This window comes from Melanostigma gelatinosum, assembly GCF_949748355.1.
Source record: "Melanostigma gelatinosum genome assembly, chromosome: 6".
NCBI classification, from domain to species: domain Eukaryota; kingdom Metazoa; phylum Chordata; class Actinopteri; order Perciformes; family Zoarcidae; genus Melanostigma; species Melanostigma gelatinosum.
Genome location: NC_136639.1, coordinates 25,628,218 through 25,644,078, shown reverse-complemented (window position 1 = coordinate 25,644,078; position 15,861 = coordinate 25,628,218). Strand labels below are relative to the sequence as shown.

Below are 15,861 nucleotides of genomic sequence, written 5' to 3'. Positions count from 1 at the left end.
TACTGCTGCCTTCGACCTGCACGTCTCCTCCTCTGGCCAGGAGCAGAGCCTTGCTTCTCTAATCTGCAGGTGACACTACGCTGCTGGAGGCCCAGGCCCATTGTCAGCTAGAGAGAAGGGAGGAACCGGACGACCAGAATGAGGACTGAGCTGGGAACTCAGTAAAATGAGACTCTGGTGCTCGGAAACACTACCACTTCCGTCAACAGGGAGAACAAACATCAACGAAAAATGAAATGAAAATGAATATTTGTGCCATAATAGAAAAAAACACACAGAAAGACCTCAGCAAAATGGGCCCAGCTGGAAAGTCTGTCTCAGCAATGGAACTTTCTTCAATACTTTCATCATTTATGCATTACATGTGTGATACATTGTATCTGGAGTGGAAAGTCCACCTTAAGGAGCAGACACAGACCGAAGCAAAGACAAATGTTTGAGGTGCAGCATTAAGCATTGAGCAATGCAGCAGTAACAGTCACATGTGCTGTGTTACGGCAGAGACCAGTAGCGTGATCCACTCACTTGTTTTGGTGCTTTGAGCCCTGCAGATGTGCATGGTACTGTGCCACCGAGTTCAGTGTGACACTGCAGACTTCACAGGTGTAGCTCCGTTTCAGGCCTGGAATCAAACAGAAACACATCTTTGAACCCAAATCTTCAAAGGATTGTACAATAATATGATTTTCATTTTGCCTCTGGCTCGCAGTGAAACAAGACCAACGTCCTGCAAATACATTTCAGTGTTACTGTGAGTGTGCACACAATTTTGCGTTTGCAAAATGACCACAGCTGATAGATCCCAGGGAAATGCATTTCACAGCATAATCTGAGAGGTCAGACATTTTTGTATTTCCATTTAAAGAAATGTTTATATACATCATTTCTACATATTTTTTGTCAATCCAGCTCCAGTTGTGCCACAGTTCTTGGATTTTAAGTAAAAATAGTGAAAATGAATGTCCTGTTTTCCAACATTTTCCTTCTGAATTACACATTAGATGAATATGTTTCTAATCATCGTCCTCAGAAGTCTGCGTAGGGAAGAGGTCAGGGTGGATGGATGGGTCAAACAGCCACAGGACTTTTATCCAGGTGACCACTGTCGATCGAGATAGAGAAGTATTTTCAAACTAGAAAAGACTATTTCTTCAGAAATTGCGGTGTATACGGTTAATGCTGAACAGCTGACACAACCCTGAATTGTTGGCTTAAAAATGTAAGAAAAGGTGAAGCAGTAGGAAAAGTTTGAAAAGTAAAAATGTATAGAATTTGAAAAGTCATTGAAAAGTTGAATTATATCAATAGTGTAGAAGAAATGGAAAATTTCGTCAGGCCTTTTTTAACCCTTATTCCTTTACTTCAGCCTCATTTAAAGGTGCAATCTCGAAGAGCTCTGTTTCTTACGAGGGTCTTGGTGGCACATACAAGCGGTAATTGCAGGTGTGTTTTTGGATCTTCCCAGAGAGCGCCACTTGTGAATATTCCCGGGAAGGTTGCCACAGACACCCAGTTTGTAATACTGCAAATGCAAGAGCTTTCTTCAGTGAGCAATAAGGCTAAATCACCATAGCCTCAACTCATTTAGTGACGAAACAGTCTTTAGATTATTACTTTAATGTCAAAAGGTTACAGGAATCAATGCAACTCAGGCCATGAGACATTGAGGCTTCTGATGATTTATTTGGGATCAAAACAATTCAATGAGTTATCTATTTTATTTTAGATTGTTTATCAGCACTGTCTGTGGTAATGGATGTATTGAGTCAGCGCCCTGTTGCTGCAGAACATGAGCACCCTGCATAATCGCTTTCATGTTGTATTAATCTTATTGTGGCATGAAAAATGGCGGGTCTTGATTGCCTCGCTCTTACAATTGAGTTAACTCCTTCATAAATATGCCTCAGAGCAGAAGGCCGAGAGAATGTAAATGTCACGCTTCAATCATTGAATTACATTTCCATATCCTCTTCGATCAAATTTTCCTCATGAATGATCGTTTACTCTAAAAACTCACCCACCAAGGAATAAGCTGCTGAAACCTAGAAAGCGTAGTTATTTTCTTCTTCCACGGTAGTGGCAGGTGATTTTTACATGAATTTCCCGTTTTCTAACAACCTTTTTCTCAGATATTTATGTCAGCTGTTTTCTTCTAACATTTTGAAGGAGGGCAATATTCCCCACAGAGAGAGAAGTAAATCTCTCCCTTTCATGTTCCCCCTGATAAGCTGCACAATAACCACTCTGTCACTCTGCCGCCACCAGGGCTGAGATTTCAATTTTGCACGGTCGTCCCCAGACGCAGTCATGAGCTGACATTAAGGTTCCGATGCAGGCAGCGAGAGTCTGCTCTGCAGTGGCTCATTGACAGCTTGCTTCTCAAATCATTTTTGAAAAGGTGAAAGATTATACAGCAGCCCACGTTATCCATCACTGCCAGCCACCTGCGGCTCGTCCCACATGGCTTAGCTCGGCATGAGCGATGAAGCACAGGGAGCCTTCAGGCCCCCGTAGTGCTTCCCCTCCATCACCTCTACCTCCTGCCGTCGGAGGCATTGCCAGTCACTGGAGAATCGTTTGTCTTGGTGAAGTTGTGCCGCGGCTGAGAAAAGCAGCTCAGGAGAGGATGCAGAAGAAGAGCAATGTGCCCTGTGGTCTCATTTATTTGCAGACGGCGTTATCACCGGTAATCGCCATTTGAGAGCAGTGCAGGGCGGCAGTCCATGAGCCAGTGGGGCGTGCATGAACGTGCACTAAAAAGACGGCCCTGCTATGTCAACAAAGCAAGGACAAGCTTGGATAAGAACACGGATATGGGGAGGGTGACTTTATGCTGTCTAGACTTTATGGTAGACATGATTACTCCACTATAAATGGACATAGCAAACAGTTCTTTGCTGCTCTGAATGTCATATATTGAAAGTACCAGAAGAAAAGAAAGTAGCCCTAAAGCATGAAAGATTCATGAGGAATTTAAGTAAATGTAATTTCAATCTGCTCATCTCAGCAAAACAGAAAATAGGTAATAGGCAAAAAATAGGTAAGTTAAATGATGTCAGTGAAGTTACGGAAATAATGTGAATTGTTTACCGCAGAGTCATTTGAACTTTTGAATGCAATGCAGTTGCCACAAACAAGCTCCGATGGAAAATAATAAACCAGAATACAATCTCATTGAACGCTCATGGAGCATTGAGTGTGGTAATTGCAAGCTAGTCTATACCCGGCACACTTAACTCTCCATTGACTCAACAATAAGTCACAGATTGTGGGCGCTGAGTTGAGTTATGTCTTTGGCTCTGAAGTAAATCTCCGGTTGTCTCTCCGCTAATTGAGACCTATTGCCTGGGCCACTGGGAGGGAACATGGCGGCAATGTGTGGACTGTTTATGAGCAAGGAAAAGGTGGTGCAGGTCCAGGGTTCATGCGAAATGAACCAGCAGCCATCTGTCCCACTCAGATGGTGCAAGTTAAGCGTATTCCCTCTCTGACTGCAGCGGGGCGCCCAGGCGGAAAGACCATATGCTAAATCTGAATCCGCATGAGAACAAATCAGTTTGTAAGTTGCAACTCTGGGACATGTGATGAATTGCTTTGTGAAATGGACTTTCAGAATGAAATCATCAGTCAAAAGTGTTTTCAACCCCGTGAAGCGATAAAACGGGCATGCTCACCGAATCACAGATACGATTGGTTTCTGAAATTGGACGCAGTTAGGAAACGGGCAGTGGGTAGGGATGTAATGTCTTGATGGGAACAGGCATGAGCTGGGAACAAATGCCTGGCCTTCTGCTGGTCCAATGGAGTGTTGAAGTTGAACGCGTTAGTGTACGCGGCCTCAGACTTTGCCCTTTGTTTCCTTTTGAAGAGGACCTTGATCGGCCAGCTATTACGTTATTAATAGATACTTTAGGATCAAGGGGAGTGGCAAATGGAACACAGCCAAGAGCTTCAGAACCGCAACTAAAGGGCTCTACAGACGGAAGAGCTGGAAAGCAGAGGAGAGGAAAAAGAGGGAGACAATGTGTGAGATCACATGTGTCAGAAACGCATTAACAGCTCTGATGGAGTCTGGTAGAACACAATTGGTCTGCTGCGGTGTTTGACAGGCTGGACTACATTCTACAGTCTTCCTACACAAGGAATCAAAAGAAACAGAGTGACCCATATAATGAGAAAGATCTATGAGACGGACAGTGTCCAGACAGCTGACAGTAATATCGCACGAAGATAAAGTTCTTAATACACGTTGTATACTTTGGAGTTCACAATCAAAAAGTTCAAGTGATATTGAGGCAACTTAGTAGAGGCACAAGCATGGTTCAACTGTATGGTTGTGTTGTTTTTTTAATTTTTGAATGGAGATATTTGCCTGTAGAGGAGCCTGGCGAGCTGAGAAACACAACAGAGAGATAGCTTTTGTCTCAGCGGAAACTCAAAATGGCCACGACTACGAGCATATCTGCTGAAAACAATACCCATGCACAGCTCATCAGTTCCCAAAAACAGTTCATTTGTTAGAAAATGGCCGAATTAAAAGTCTCTGAATGAGGTATGAGGATGAGACTTTACACAACGCATATGCAAACAATGGAACAATAGAACAATGGAAAGCTACTATTTGACGTTGCACCATCAACCTTGTAACCTGTCAATCATCCATACTGCACAAAAGTAAAAAAATCAATGATTCTTCAATTCAATCACGACTTTAAACTAAACAATGAAGGTTTAATAGATCACTCAACATTCACCCATTCACAAACACATTCAACACATGAACTGATGGCAGAGGCTGCCATGCAAGTTGCCAACTGGCCACCAGGATGTAAACTAATGCCCACTGCCCAAGGAGGACAGTACGACTGTGGACCGGAGCAGCAGAGCATCGAACCGCTGATCTTCTGATTAGAATCCGTCCTGTCTGTACTCACAGACCGCAAGAAAGAAGTTATGCTTGGATGAGGTGAACAAACACTCAACTTCCACCCAGGGGATCACTGTTCAAGTCCCATGTGAAGCAAAAAGTGAACATCAACTTTATGTAACATTGTTACACTTGTTACGTAACGGTATGTAAGAAAGTCTTCGGGCGGTTGTTATTTTTTTTACGCCGCTTATGGTGGTAAACTTACGTTAAGTTCTTATTTTAACACAAACCATGATGTTTTAACAGATTGTTTGGTTGCCTATACAACCACTCATTTCCCCACGTTAACCACGTGGCATTGAGCATTTCTGCAAGAGTGATGCGACACATGCTTTGCAGAAATGTACAATGCCAACATTTTTTTCTGCTAACTGGGATAGAAAATCCATTCGTGCAGAACATCTCTGTGCTTTATTGACCAACATCTCATTAATAAAATGAGTGAAATGATATATTATAGCTGAAATTCAACATTTACCAGGACATTTTCACAACGTTGCTGCACAGAGTGGCACTTCTGTAGATGAATCATGCTGTTTTGGCTAAGAATTAATCATGCTGAGCTCCATAAGCTTTGCTTGTATATATCATGATCATATTGCACATTAGGCTGATGACTTGAGCCAGCTGACTGCTCAAACCTAAGTGTTATTTCTCAGCTCTCTTTGCTTCTCTGTTCTGTTTTCAATGTTTCAAAGCAGAATTTGCATCGTCTTGATTTCATAGTCGATGAGATTGGGAGGAAATGATATCACTCTATGAAGGCAATAAGTGACCGAATCCGGGTCTCTGTCCCTAGATCGGTCAGAGCCCCATGCCGCCAAAAACCGAAGCACCAGGCTTTGAACTAACTCCAAAACCCAACTGAGTAATTATTAGGCTGTCGAGGGACATAGTCCACACAGGGAAGGCGGGAGATGAGGTGCATGATGGGAGATGAGGTGCATGACGTACATCCGCTACACCGCTGCTGTCCCGTGCGAAACGCAAAGTAAACTTTGACTTTTGTCACGTGAGTCATTAGTGACTCGTAGTGACTTCAGTCGTTAGTCAGTAATGCTACTTTCAACCAACGCTCTTACCCTTAAAGAAAAGGTTTTGTGACATAAACCGAACTTCCTGTGAAGACGGAAGTTTATATTGAAGAGACACTGTGCATGTAACGAGTGGAAACTAACAAGCCGTCGAAAACGAATGCTAGGGGAGAATGAGCGATGCACGGCGCTGATGTTTTGACAGCCATGTTAATGGACGGGAGTGAAAACACCAGCTGTGTCACAGCATGGGAGTTGAGTGAGTTTTTGTTTTCTTCCTATATTCTGATTCATTTTCACATTTTGTCAGCGAAGCTAGCAGAAGAATGCTGTAATTCATTCAACGGCTGAGCAAATCATCGTTTTGATCTCAAAATCTAAATTTAAAATTGTAAGATTTTCAAATCTCAAGAGACTGAATAACATGCATTTGTACCATAGACACAGTTAGAGCACTTCCAGCTCTTGGATGAGCATGCAATTCTCCAGGTTGAATCATCAGGTCATAAGATTTACAACTGTGACAGAAAATATCAGTGTGTGTGTGAGCATGTGTGTGCATATGAAAAGAAATCCGGATTAAATACGACTCCCAAGGTGCAGTTCAGTGAATCACAGAGCTTGACATTTGGTCACATACATATACAAGAAACAAGAAGAGTATGAAAACATTACAACTCCATAGCAACAGTGGCCGAGGGTCATGGGTATCGCAGCATGTTGAGCTCCGAGTGGAAAATGAATTTGTTCTCTCCTTTTTTATTTTACATACACAGACCTGAAATGGACATGCACATGACCTGTAAACATGTAGTCTGAGTTCCCAAGCTTTTAGGGGTTCAGTGCCTTGCTCAAGGGCTCCTCAACAGTGAGGAGCCTCCGTCACATTGTAACACTGACTGCAGTTATTCTGTCAAACCCTGTTAGTATCGCCCGATCCAATCTGCTGTCTTCCCTGTCATCTGTAGTCCAGTCTCACACTTGATAGCAAAGAGGTCAAAAAGTCACACAGGTGGCTGATCCCAATGGGAACATGCAGGAACCACTTCAGTTTGTTTTCCTAGTATTCTTGTGGACTTCACATTATTGAATATAAAATATTATCCTTTCTGGCAAGACATGATCTGACTAGTGAATGCATCTCATGTCTGCAGGTGAACCTCATGAGATAAAGCACAGCCCAATGATACAACGAGGGAAATGACAGCATGGAGGCACACTTTAGGACTCAGTGTTCACTGCAGGAGACCAAACAGGAAGTAGCAGACCTAATTTAGCTCTTCATGAGATAAAACTTCAGTGTGTCAAATCATTTTCACACTCAATGTTAATTCTGAGTTTAAGACCACAAACACTCACCCTTTATGCAAACAGCAGTCGGTCCATTCAATGAACGGAGCTGCCGATTGGCTCGCCTCTTACTATGTCTGGTTGTCTGTCACTGTCGGGTATCAGGGTAAACCTGGGCTAATGTATCGCTCAGCAGAACATATACAGATTCTACAGCAGCATGGAGACTAAATGTAGAAAGATACGAGTCTATGTCTGTTTCAGCCTTTAATAGGACTTCCATTATGTTCCTGTGCAATACAATAACGTAATAAACGATGAGTTCAGGGATGTATACAGATTTTAAATATGGGAAAAAGAGAGCGCTGCTGTTGGATCAAGAAAAACTGTTTGATCGGTGCATCTCTATAAGCTCAGAAATAAAATATCTATAAAACAAGCTGCTTCTGAGGTCAAATGTCCCCATTTGTCTTAATTTCAGGAAAAAATAATATTATCTTGAAGGAAAAGACACCATCATCCCGTTTAAATCCACCGCGGTGATAACCAGGGAACAGTGCTGACACGGTCCGTCCACATTAGTGACGTAATGGACTATCTACCACATAGTCATTTTCCATCCCATCTACAACTCTGCAAACTCCTACAATCCTTACTGTTACAGTTAATGAAACATCTCATCTCCACACATTCCGCTTTGAACACAATGAGCATCAGACTTCGTAATATCGCACTCTGGATCTGAGAGTACATGACACTTTGCAAGCTCTACACTTATTTGCAGTAAAATGTGAGTTAGGCCAAAATGACTTGAAGCCATTTGGAGCAGCACAGGTGAACAGTTATGTACATTGTACAGTGTGCTGCAAAGTAAGGGCATATTTTATCGTACAGTTTGGTGGATGCACATGTACCATTTCTGTACAGAGCGCTATACAACGTTTAAAGCTACAGCAAGAGCTGGCAGGTGTATTTAACCCCTGAAGAGTCTTCTTCTCTCCAACTCACTCACAGGAACAGTGCAGTGCTAATGGCCTGACAATGCCTTCATGCTCTTACTCTATCTCCCCCCATCTCATTTCTTTCTCTCCCATAGCTGCACAGCGCTGTATACACAACAACAATATGCAGACGGCACCTCCTCCTTCATTATGGGAGCTGTTGAATATTTCATCACATCTTCAGAGTCAGACTGCACATTTTCTTAGCAAGTTGAGAAGTGTGCATTGACGGCGCTGGAGGTCAGGGGAAAGCGAATGGTAAGCAGGAAACGGGCTAAGAGAAGAGAAGGAGGTGCTGAGAAAGTGTAGAAAAGAGCTCGTAGGAGAAAGTGGAGGAAGCGTTCTCCGGCAGCAGCATCCCCCGCCTCCCCTCTCTGCCCCGACTGCCTGGCCGCCTGCTATGCTTCCTGCTGCGGTCCCATTCTCCTCTCTACAGGGCTCACAGCGCTGCTTTTGTCTGATAGGATGATTTGCCACTTCATTACTAATTGATAATCGCCGGAGAGAAACGCTAATTAGCCCAAGTGCTGAACGGTGCAGCTATAACACGCTGACATTTTTCAGCCTCCCCATAATGACTGTGTTGATGTTGGCGAATCCATCTCCTCCTCACAGACAGGCACAGTGCAAAAGAGATTGAGCTGGTAAAGAGGAGATGATTTCATGATATGCCATATTTCTGTTCCAATCAAAATCTGATTGCAGTTGTGGCGTTGTTTCTTATGCTGTCAATCAAATGACACAGTAGTTCAACTAAAATGCTTGATCTGTGAACTTTAACTTTTAAGGCAAGACGAGTAGAGTTTTCCAAAATACAATGTACAATTCATACAACTCATATTCATATATTTCCTGTAAATCTTCACTTCTGCCCACTAGAAGTGTGTGGCCTTGTCTGTGTCAGCAGACAACTTGACTTCTTTTGTTTTCATGTTGTTGTGTTCCGGACATTTCTGGACGTGGACGTATACAAAGGACCTATCTACCAGCTTCTAGATCGTACGCAAGCCTCAAAGATTAAGCTACAAAATTGACAGCACAATGCCAAAGAAAAGGCAGAGGTGAAACTCCGAGGAGACAAAGCTCGTGTTGGCTTTCACTCGCTAACAAGACCCGCAGTGACCTTCGTGGAGCTGGGGAGGAGGGGCCAGCTTTCAATGTGGTGTTCACAGACCGCAGCCGACCAATCCTACTCATTGTGCCTTTAACTGTTTATTTAGTCACGAATATGATCTGTTAAAGAGACCTTTACAATTGAAGTTATCAAGGGCTTTAGGATAATGTATACTGACATTGTCAAAGTCAAAATTAGCCAAAATTACAAAACAGATTCTAGATCTGATCGATGTTCTCGTCTTGCTCGAACATAACAAGTCTCTGCCAACTGAAGTGTGTGAATAGACTGGATGCTGCTCACTAACAGCAATGTTTAGAGCAATCCTGCAGGGCTTTGCCTGAGAATAGTATCGCTTTCCTACCCTTACTGCTGGAGGACTTCAATAATAAAAGAATGAAATACTAAAAGAAAATAATTCCTCAGATTTTCTAAAAACTTCTAACTTTTGAAATGACATATTAAGCAACATCCCAGGTTACACGAAATGAGTATGATTAAAAAAAACTACAACCTATTTAATATATATTTTATGATATATAGACCGACAGTTTATCATTATCATGTTTATTATAACGATCCTAAATTGAATTACAGTGATTAGTGATGCTGCCAAACCATGGCCCAAAAGTTCTGGACCTGAAACAGACATCATGTTCTCAAAACCTAAATAGTCAACATGACAAAGCTGAACTGACTGCAACCGTTCAATTTGCCCTCAACCAGCCAGCGCACACCTTTAGGCATAGAGAACCAATCAGGCCTGAAGTTATGGTTCCGTGTCCAATCAGCTGTCAGGACTTGTTTTGCCCGTTCGGTGTGATCACACGCCAATGCACTTTACAACACCTCTGGGCTCCCTCTGCTCTTCTGGCAGCACACATGGAATCATTTTGTGTAATTGCTATTGACATATTGTGACCGGGAGCGGAAACAAGAACGGTCTCCCATCCTCGTCTGTAAAATGAACAGCTTGTGACACGCTGACAAACACCAGAAGGGGTCAAGCTGACAGCTTTAAGAGGGCTACCAGTAGAGGACTTATAAATGATCAGAGTTCTCTCCAGATGTAGGCTAATGCTGCTGATCAATACGACACACATCACATCATTGACTACAGTGTCTGACAAGTGATCACAATAATTACCACTTAGACTTCCTGAACATAAGATTCTACCGCTTCTCTGACAGCAAACAAGCGGCCAAATGGCAAGTAGTAAAGGTTGCCTCCCGTTTTGAATGCTATAAGCCAGGGGTATTCAACTAAAATTCCAAAAGGTCCAGATCGAGAAAATCTCCTCGGGCAAAGGTCCGAAACATTACAATAATATCTAGCTCGCGCTATTTACTGCCATATATATATATAAATATATTCAAGAAGCCTAATAGTAGTAACAACGTCTCTGTGTAGTCAACAACTGTCAAATCAAATAAAGTACACATTAATTATATTTTAACAAATTATTACTCTCAGTTTTCAAATTTAACTGGATGGATTATAAATAATACATGAATAAATGTTCTTCTAATTTCAAGTACAATAAGGGCTGGATTAAAGAATAACTGACATAACAGAAAGCAATTCAAAAATGTGCATCTTAAAATAAAGTAATTCATTTTAGAAAAAATGTATTTCACTGAATTGTCCTGCAGCTTTAAATTCAGTTCATTCAGGTGTGAAGTGATGTCAAAAAAGCCACAATATTATATTTTTCTCATCTTCTAAAAAGAGAAATTAGTGAGCATGATCTTTATCTGTGGTTATTAATCCACTTGTTTCATCTCTATTCTCTCTGTTACAATCATTGTTGTGAAGTGAATTAACGTGTTAGGATTCTGATCATGTTGGGCTCTTATGTTTATTTTCTGTGTCTTCATTTAGATGTGAGTGGGTATGTGAGTGGGTCCGTTTGCCCAAAAGAGTTGTGCTTTGTTTCGTAGTGGCGCTTCATTTGCCGCTTTTAATTATCGTCACGGTCTCTCAACATGTGAGACACACTGGTTTTAAACTGTCCGTGTGAAGAATGAACCTATAAGAGTGTTGGGAACTAAATGGAGCATGTTTGGGTTATCAGCATCGGCTGGGCATCGGCGCGGCGTTTGAGCTGGCGCGGATGCGGGCTCGGCTGGACATCGGCGCGGCGTTTGAGCTGGCGTGGATGCAGGTCTCCTCGCTGCAGAGGGGAGGCCTGTGGGTTAACGTCGGTGGGGTACGTCGTTCGTACCTCCCGGTAATCATCGGCTGAGGAAGGGGGTTCGTCCTTGTCTTCCTGCCGGAGGATTTGATGAGGCCTGTGGTCCTCATGGGCCTTCCGTCGTCAGCGTGGTGCTGGGGGGGGGGGGGAGAGAAGGGCCCGGTGCCTCTTCTGGTCCCAGGACAAAGTCCAGAGGGAAGGGAGCGTTTGTTTGCTCCCTAGCTCGACTGAGGTCGAAGGGAAAAAGCGTTGAGGTGTGAGTTGCAGGCAGTTTTGTAGAACAGTGGTTGAACCACAGGGGTCCTGGTGCTGTCTTGGCTCTCGGCCAATGAGATTGCAGCGGTGCATTCAGGTGACTTCAGGAACCATAGTTTTTTTTTGGGGGGGGGGGGGGAATTTCACACCCTAGTGTGAGATTCCTTCAGAGGAGGTTTGCTCTCATAAAACCACAATCAGGATGAAACCGTTGCTAGAAAAAGGGAAGGCCTGATTCTCTTTGTTCACAGTACATGTTGAAGCCATTTGGTCAGACCCCAACAATTCATTTCTCGTTAAAGACTCTGGTCTCTTTGACCACTTTTCTCTTTTTGGAGAACGTCATGTGAAATAACTTCTCTGACTCACGTAATATTCTCCTGCTCTTCCTTCTCTTTCCTCGTCTCTCCCCCGGTGCGTGTACATCTCTGAATACCCATATTTGATTCGCTGAGCTGCATCACGTGATGTGATTTACAACGCATTGGTCGGTGCGTTTCCTGCATCGCTGAACGAGTGCCGTAAAGGCTGAAAACGCTGCGCAGCGCCGGTTAAAATAGAAACGATTTTAGGTCCTGGGTCCGGATACAACAGCGTCTGGGTCCAGATCCGGACCGCGGCCCGCCAATTGGCGACCCCTGCTATAAGCCATTGATTGAGCGTTACTTTGGGTATCGCTACCGTTCTATTGCTTCAGACTCGCTAAAATCACTTGGCTAGGTTCAGGAAAAGTTTCTGGTTTGATTTAAAATAAGTGCACTTGTTATGTAACTTATGTAAGAAATGTAAAAATGTTGTTAGTTAAATATGTAACTTACGTAAGAAAAGTAGACAAAAGTCTTGTCGTGAAGAACCACAGAGAATCATGATGAACTCCTCTCAGCTCTACAGAGCGCTTTACTGCCTTTCAGCAAAACAACTTCACTGTTTTGGTTCAGTCTCAATGCGTGTTTTAGAAATGAATGCTCATGTTCCCAAACTCGTATGAATGAACCTGTACCAGTCAATTATAGGTAATAAAACCCAAAACATAAAGTAGTGAGGGGTTCCCACTAATTATTTCAAATCATGCACAGTCACAATGTTTTCATTGCAGCTGCGTTAAATCATTTTGTATTTAATCGACTGTTCAAAGTGAATATTCAATCTTCTGATTATTACATTACATTACTGTCATTTAGCAGACGCACAATTCAGATTCGATCACACCGTAGGCACAGCTACGGGAGCAATTTTGGGGTTACGAGTCTTGCTCAAGGACACATTGATATGCGACTAGCGGAGCCAGAGCCGGGAATCGAACCGCCGACTTAGCCACGGTCGCCCACGTCTGTTTTGTATTCTTGTGTCACAGGTAATTATTCAATCATTTTGTGTGTAGTTTAGGTTGGTAGAAATGAAACTTTAACATTCATGCCAACAGTAGATGATAGTCCCGTGTTTGAGTTGCCAAAATCCATACTGTGATATGTATTTATATGTATTGATTGATTGTGTTGAAAATGTGCTGTGTCAGCATATGCAAATAGGCTTTGGCAGTGCTGCCTACCTTTCATCTCTCCCATGTCCAGGGTCTTCCCCAACTGCTCCAGCAGGTCCGCTCGAGCAGCATTCTTCTTGTGCTTTTTGCCATCGTAATGCTGCTGAGCCATGCCCGGGTTGTTGAACCAGGCGTTGCATAGCTGGCAGTAGCGGTCTGAGTCGCGGTGCTGCCGCGGGGAGGTGATGGGAGACGTTTCTGGGGAGCTCTTTACAGGACTGGGGGACGCCTCTGAAGGAAAAACAAAAGGAAAGCATAGCATTGAGGTTGTGCAGGGCTTTCACTGGTTACATGTGACTTGTTACATTTATTGACAAGTGCTTGTCATCTACCGTATCATCTTGCTAATGTGTGCAGCTTGCACCATATTAGAGTAACTTCCATGGAGTACCATTTTATTCAATATCAAATAGATAAATAAGTAAATAAGAAAGTAAATAACAGAGCTTCGAAATAAATTATTCAATAAATGAATGAAGCAATAAATCTACAAATATAGGTAAATATAAATCCGTATATATATATACTATTTAAATGAAAGGGGCGTGGCTATCTCACGCGATGTAATTCTTGTCTTGTTGGTCTGAATATGTGAGATAACCACGCATTTATCTGAATACAACAGATGCAAATAAAAACAGCAATTAAAATAAATGCGTCATCAGGAAATAAAAATCCCATCAAAATAAATTAAAAAGTCCTTTGGAAAACTACCTTTATGAAATGAAAACCTATTGAATTATTGAAATGTATTATATATATATATATATAATATTTACATTTATTTATATATTTATTCATTTATTGCCTCATTTCATAACCATATTTATATCTATGTTTAATATTGAATAAAATGGCATTCCATATATTTCACTCTATATTATACATGTAAGAAAACGTTTGCAATGGATATACAGTGTGTGTATGACAGACAATGAAGGGGGCAACATCTAAACTCTCTATGCAGGAAAAACTGCTGAAGAATAAAATACTTTTACAGTTTACTACTTTAAAACATGTTTCTTGTGTTGTGTGTTAGGGTTTTCTTTTTTTTAACCAAGAATGCAGACTACTAATGGCATGTAAGAATACAAGCTGTCTCTTAGAAAGTGGAGATTGGTAGCGAGCAGACAAAGACAACGTAAGGGCTTTAATGGGCACTGATCAGCAGCAATGTAGCAATGACTGCGGCTCTGCCTCTGCAGCCCCCTGAATAACAAGCCGCCATCTCCAATAAATGCCTGAAGAGGAAAACCTAAATTCCACTTGGCAAACGGATTAAAGAGCATCCTCTCCTCGTGGCTGCCCACTCGTGCCTTCATGCATGGATGACGGCATTAACCCCGAACAAGTGCCGCATTGTATGGGGTGCAACTAAAGGACTCAAACTAGCCATCACACAGCCAGCCTACCCACCAAGCTTCAGATTGAAGGAGCCCCACCTGCTGTTTTGCGAAAACTAGAAAACTATAGTTGGTATCTTGACATACTGTATATGGACGACACGGTGTAACTCTCCATCAGGGCTGTTTAGACACAGGAGACCTATAAGCACAGCTCTTTGCTGAGAATGTAAAGGCTGTAAAACTCAAAGCAGGTGAAATATTGACTGTTTCTGGAGATGACGAAGAACAAAAGGGAGACAATACTCTTTTCCTAGCAACATGTTCATTTCATAGTGTACTTTCTGTGTGCTGCTTCTTACTATTATCATTATTAGAAGTGCCGTTGTTGCTGCTCTTCACATTTCTCTATTTGGTGCCTCCTCGTCTCCTCATCTCCTGAGTCCTCCTTCCTGTGACCTGGATGATCTCGAGGAGAGAGGAGTCCTGCCAGAGGAGCTATGAGTGAGGATGCATATGAGCGTATCCTTTACTCCTCAACACATAAAAGAGGCGTGGCTTATTCTTGTTGTGAATTGAATTGAAAGTAAATATAAAACCTGTCATGATCACTATTATGCTCACTTGACAGAGATAATAATACAAGAAAACAATAGACAGATGATGCAGTTGTGCAACTCGCATATTCATTTGACGACACTTTAAAATGACTCCTCCGAAGTAAGGATGTCTATTTTTTTTGCCACTTGATCTTTGATTTCAATTCACAGACGACCACTTAAAGCGATACACTAGTATCGAGCTGACGATGGAACTAGTGCCTGCAGGAGATTAGCATGAGGACTGAGAGCAGAGGGAAAGCAGCTAACCTAGCTTTGTAGAAATACCAGACATTTAAATGGATCGAATTCAAAGAAATCAGACGCTAAGCTAATGCTAAGCTACGGCTAAAAAACTCCCAATCTACCCATTTAGATGATGAAACATTTAACTCTTACACGTCCTGACAACACTGGCATCTTAGCGAACAGCTCTGTGAACGACTGCTTCAGCATCACATGAGAAGATGCTATCAGCATCAGAACAACAACTACATCACCTCACTCAGTCCTTGTGGATTTGTTCAGACATACACAGCGTTCTCTGAAGTGACCTGAGT

At 42.4% G+C, this 15,861-nt stretch overlaps 1 protein-coding gene across 1 annotated transcript in view; it reads right to left on the bottom strand.

Annotated features, from left to right (window-relative positions):
• Positions 1-521: 521 nt before the first annotated feature.
• The window catches only part of LOC306778792 (zinc finger matrin-type protein 4-like), a gene marked incomplete at both ends in the record, with an annotated part of 113,682 nt that continues 98,342 nt past the window's right edge, over positions 522-15,861 (bottom strand). Inside the window, 2 exon segments of the mRNA XM_079270466.1 lie at positions 522-622; positions 13,369-13,590. Of these exon segments, the coding sequence (XP_079126592.1) occupies positions 522-622; positions 13,369-13,590 (323 nt within the window).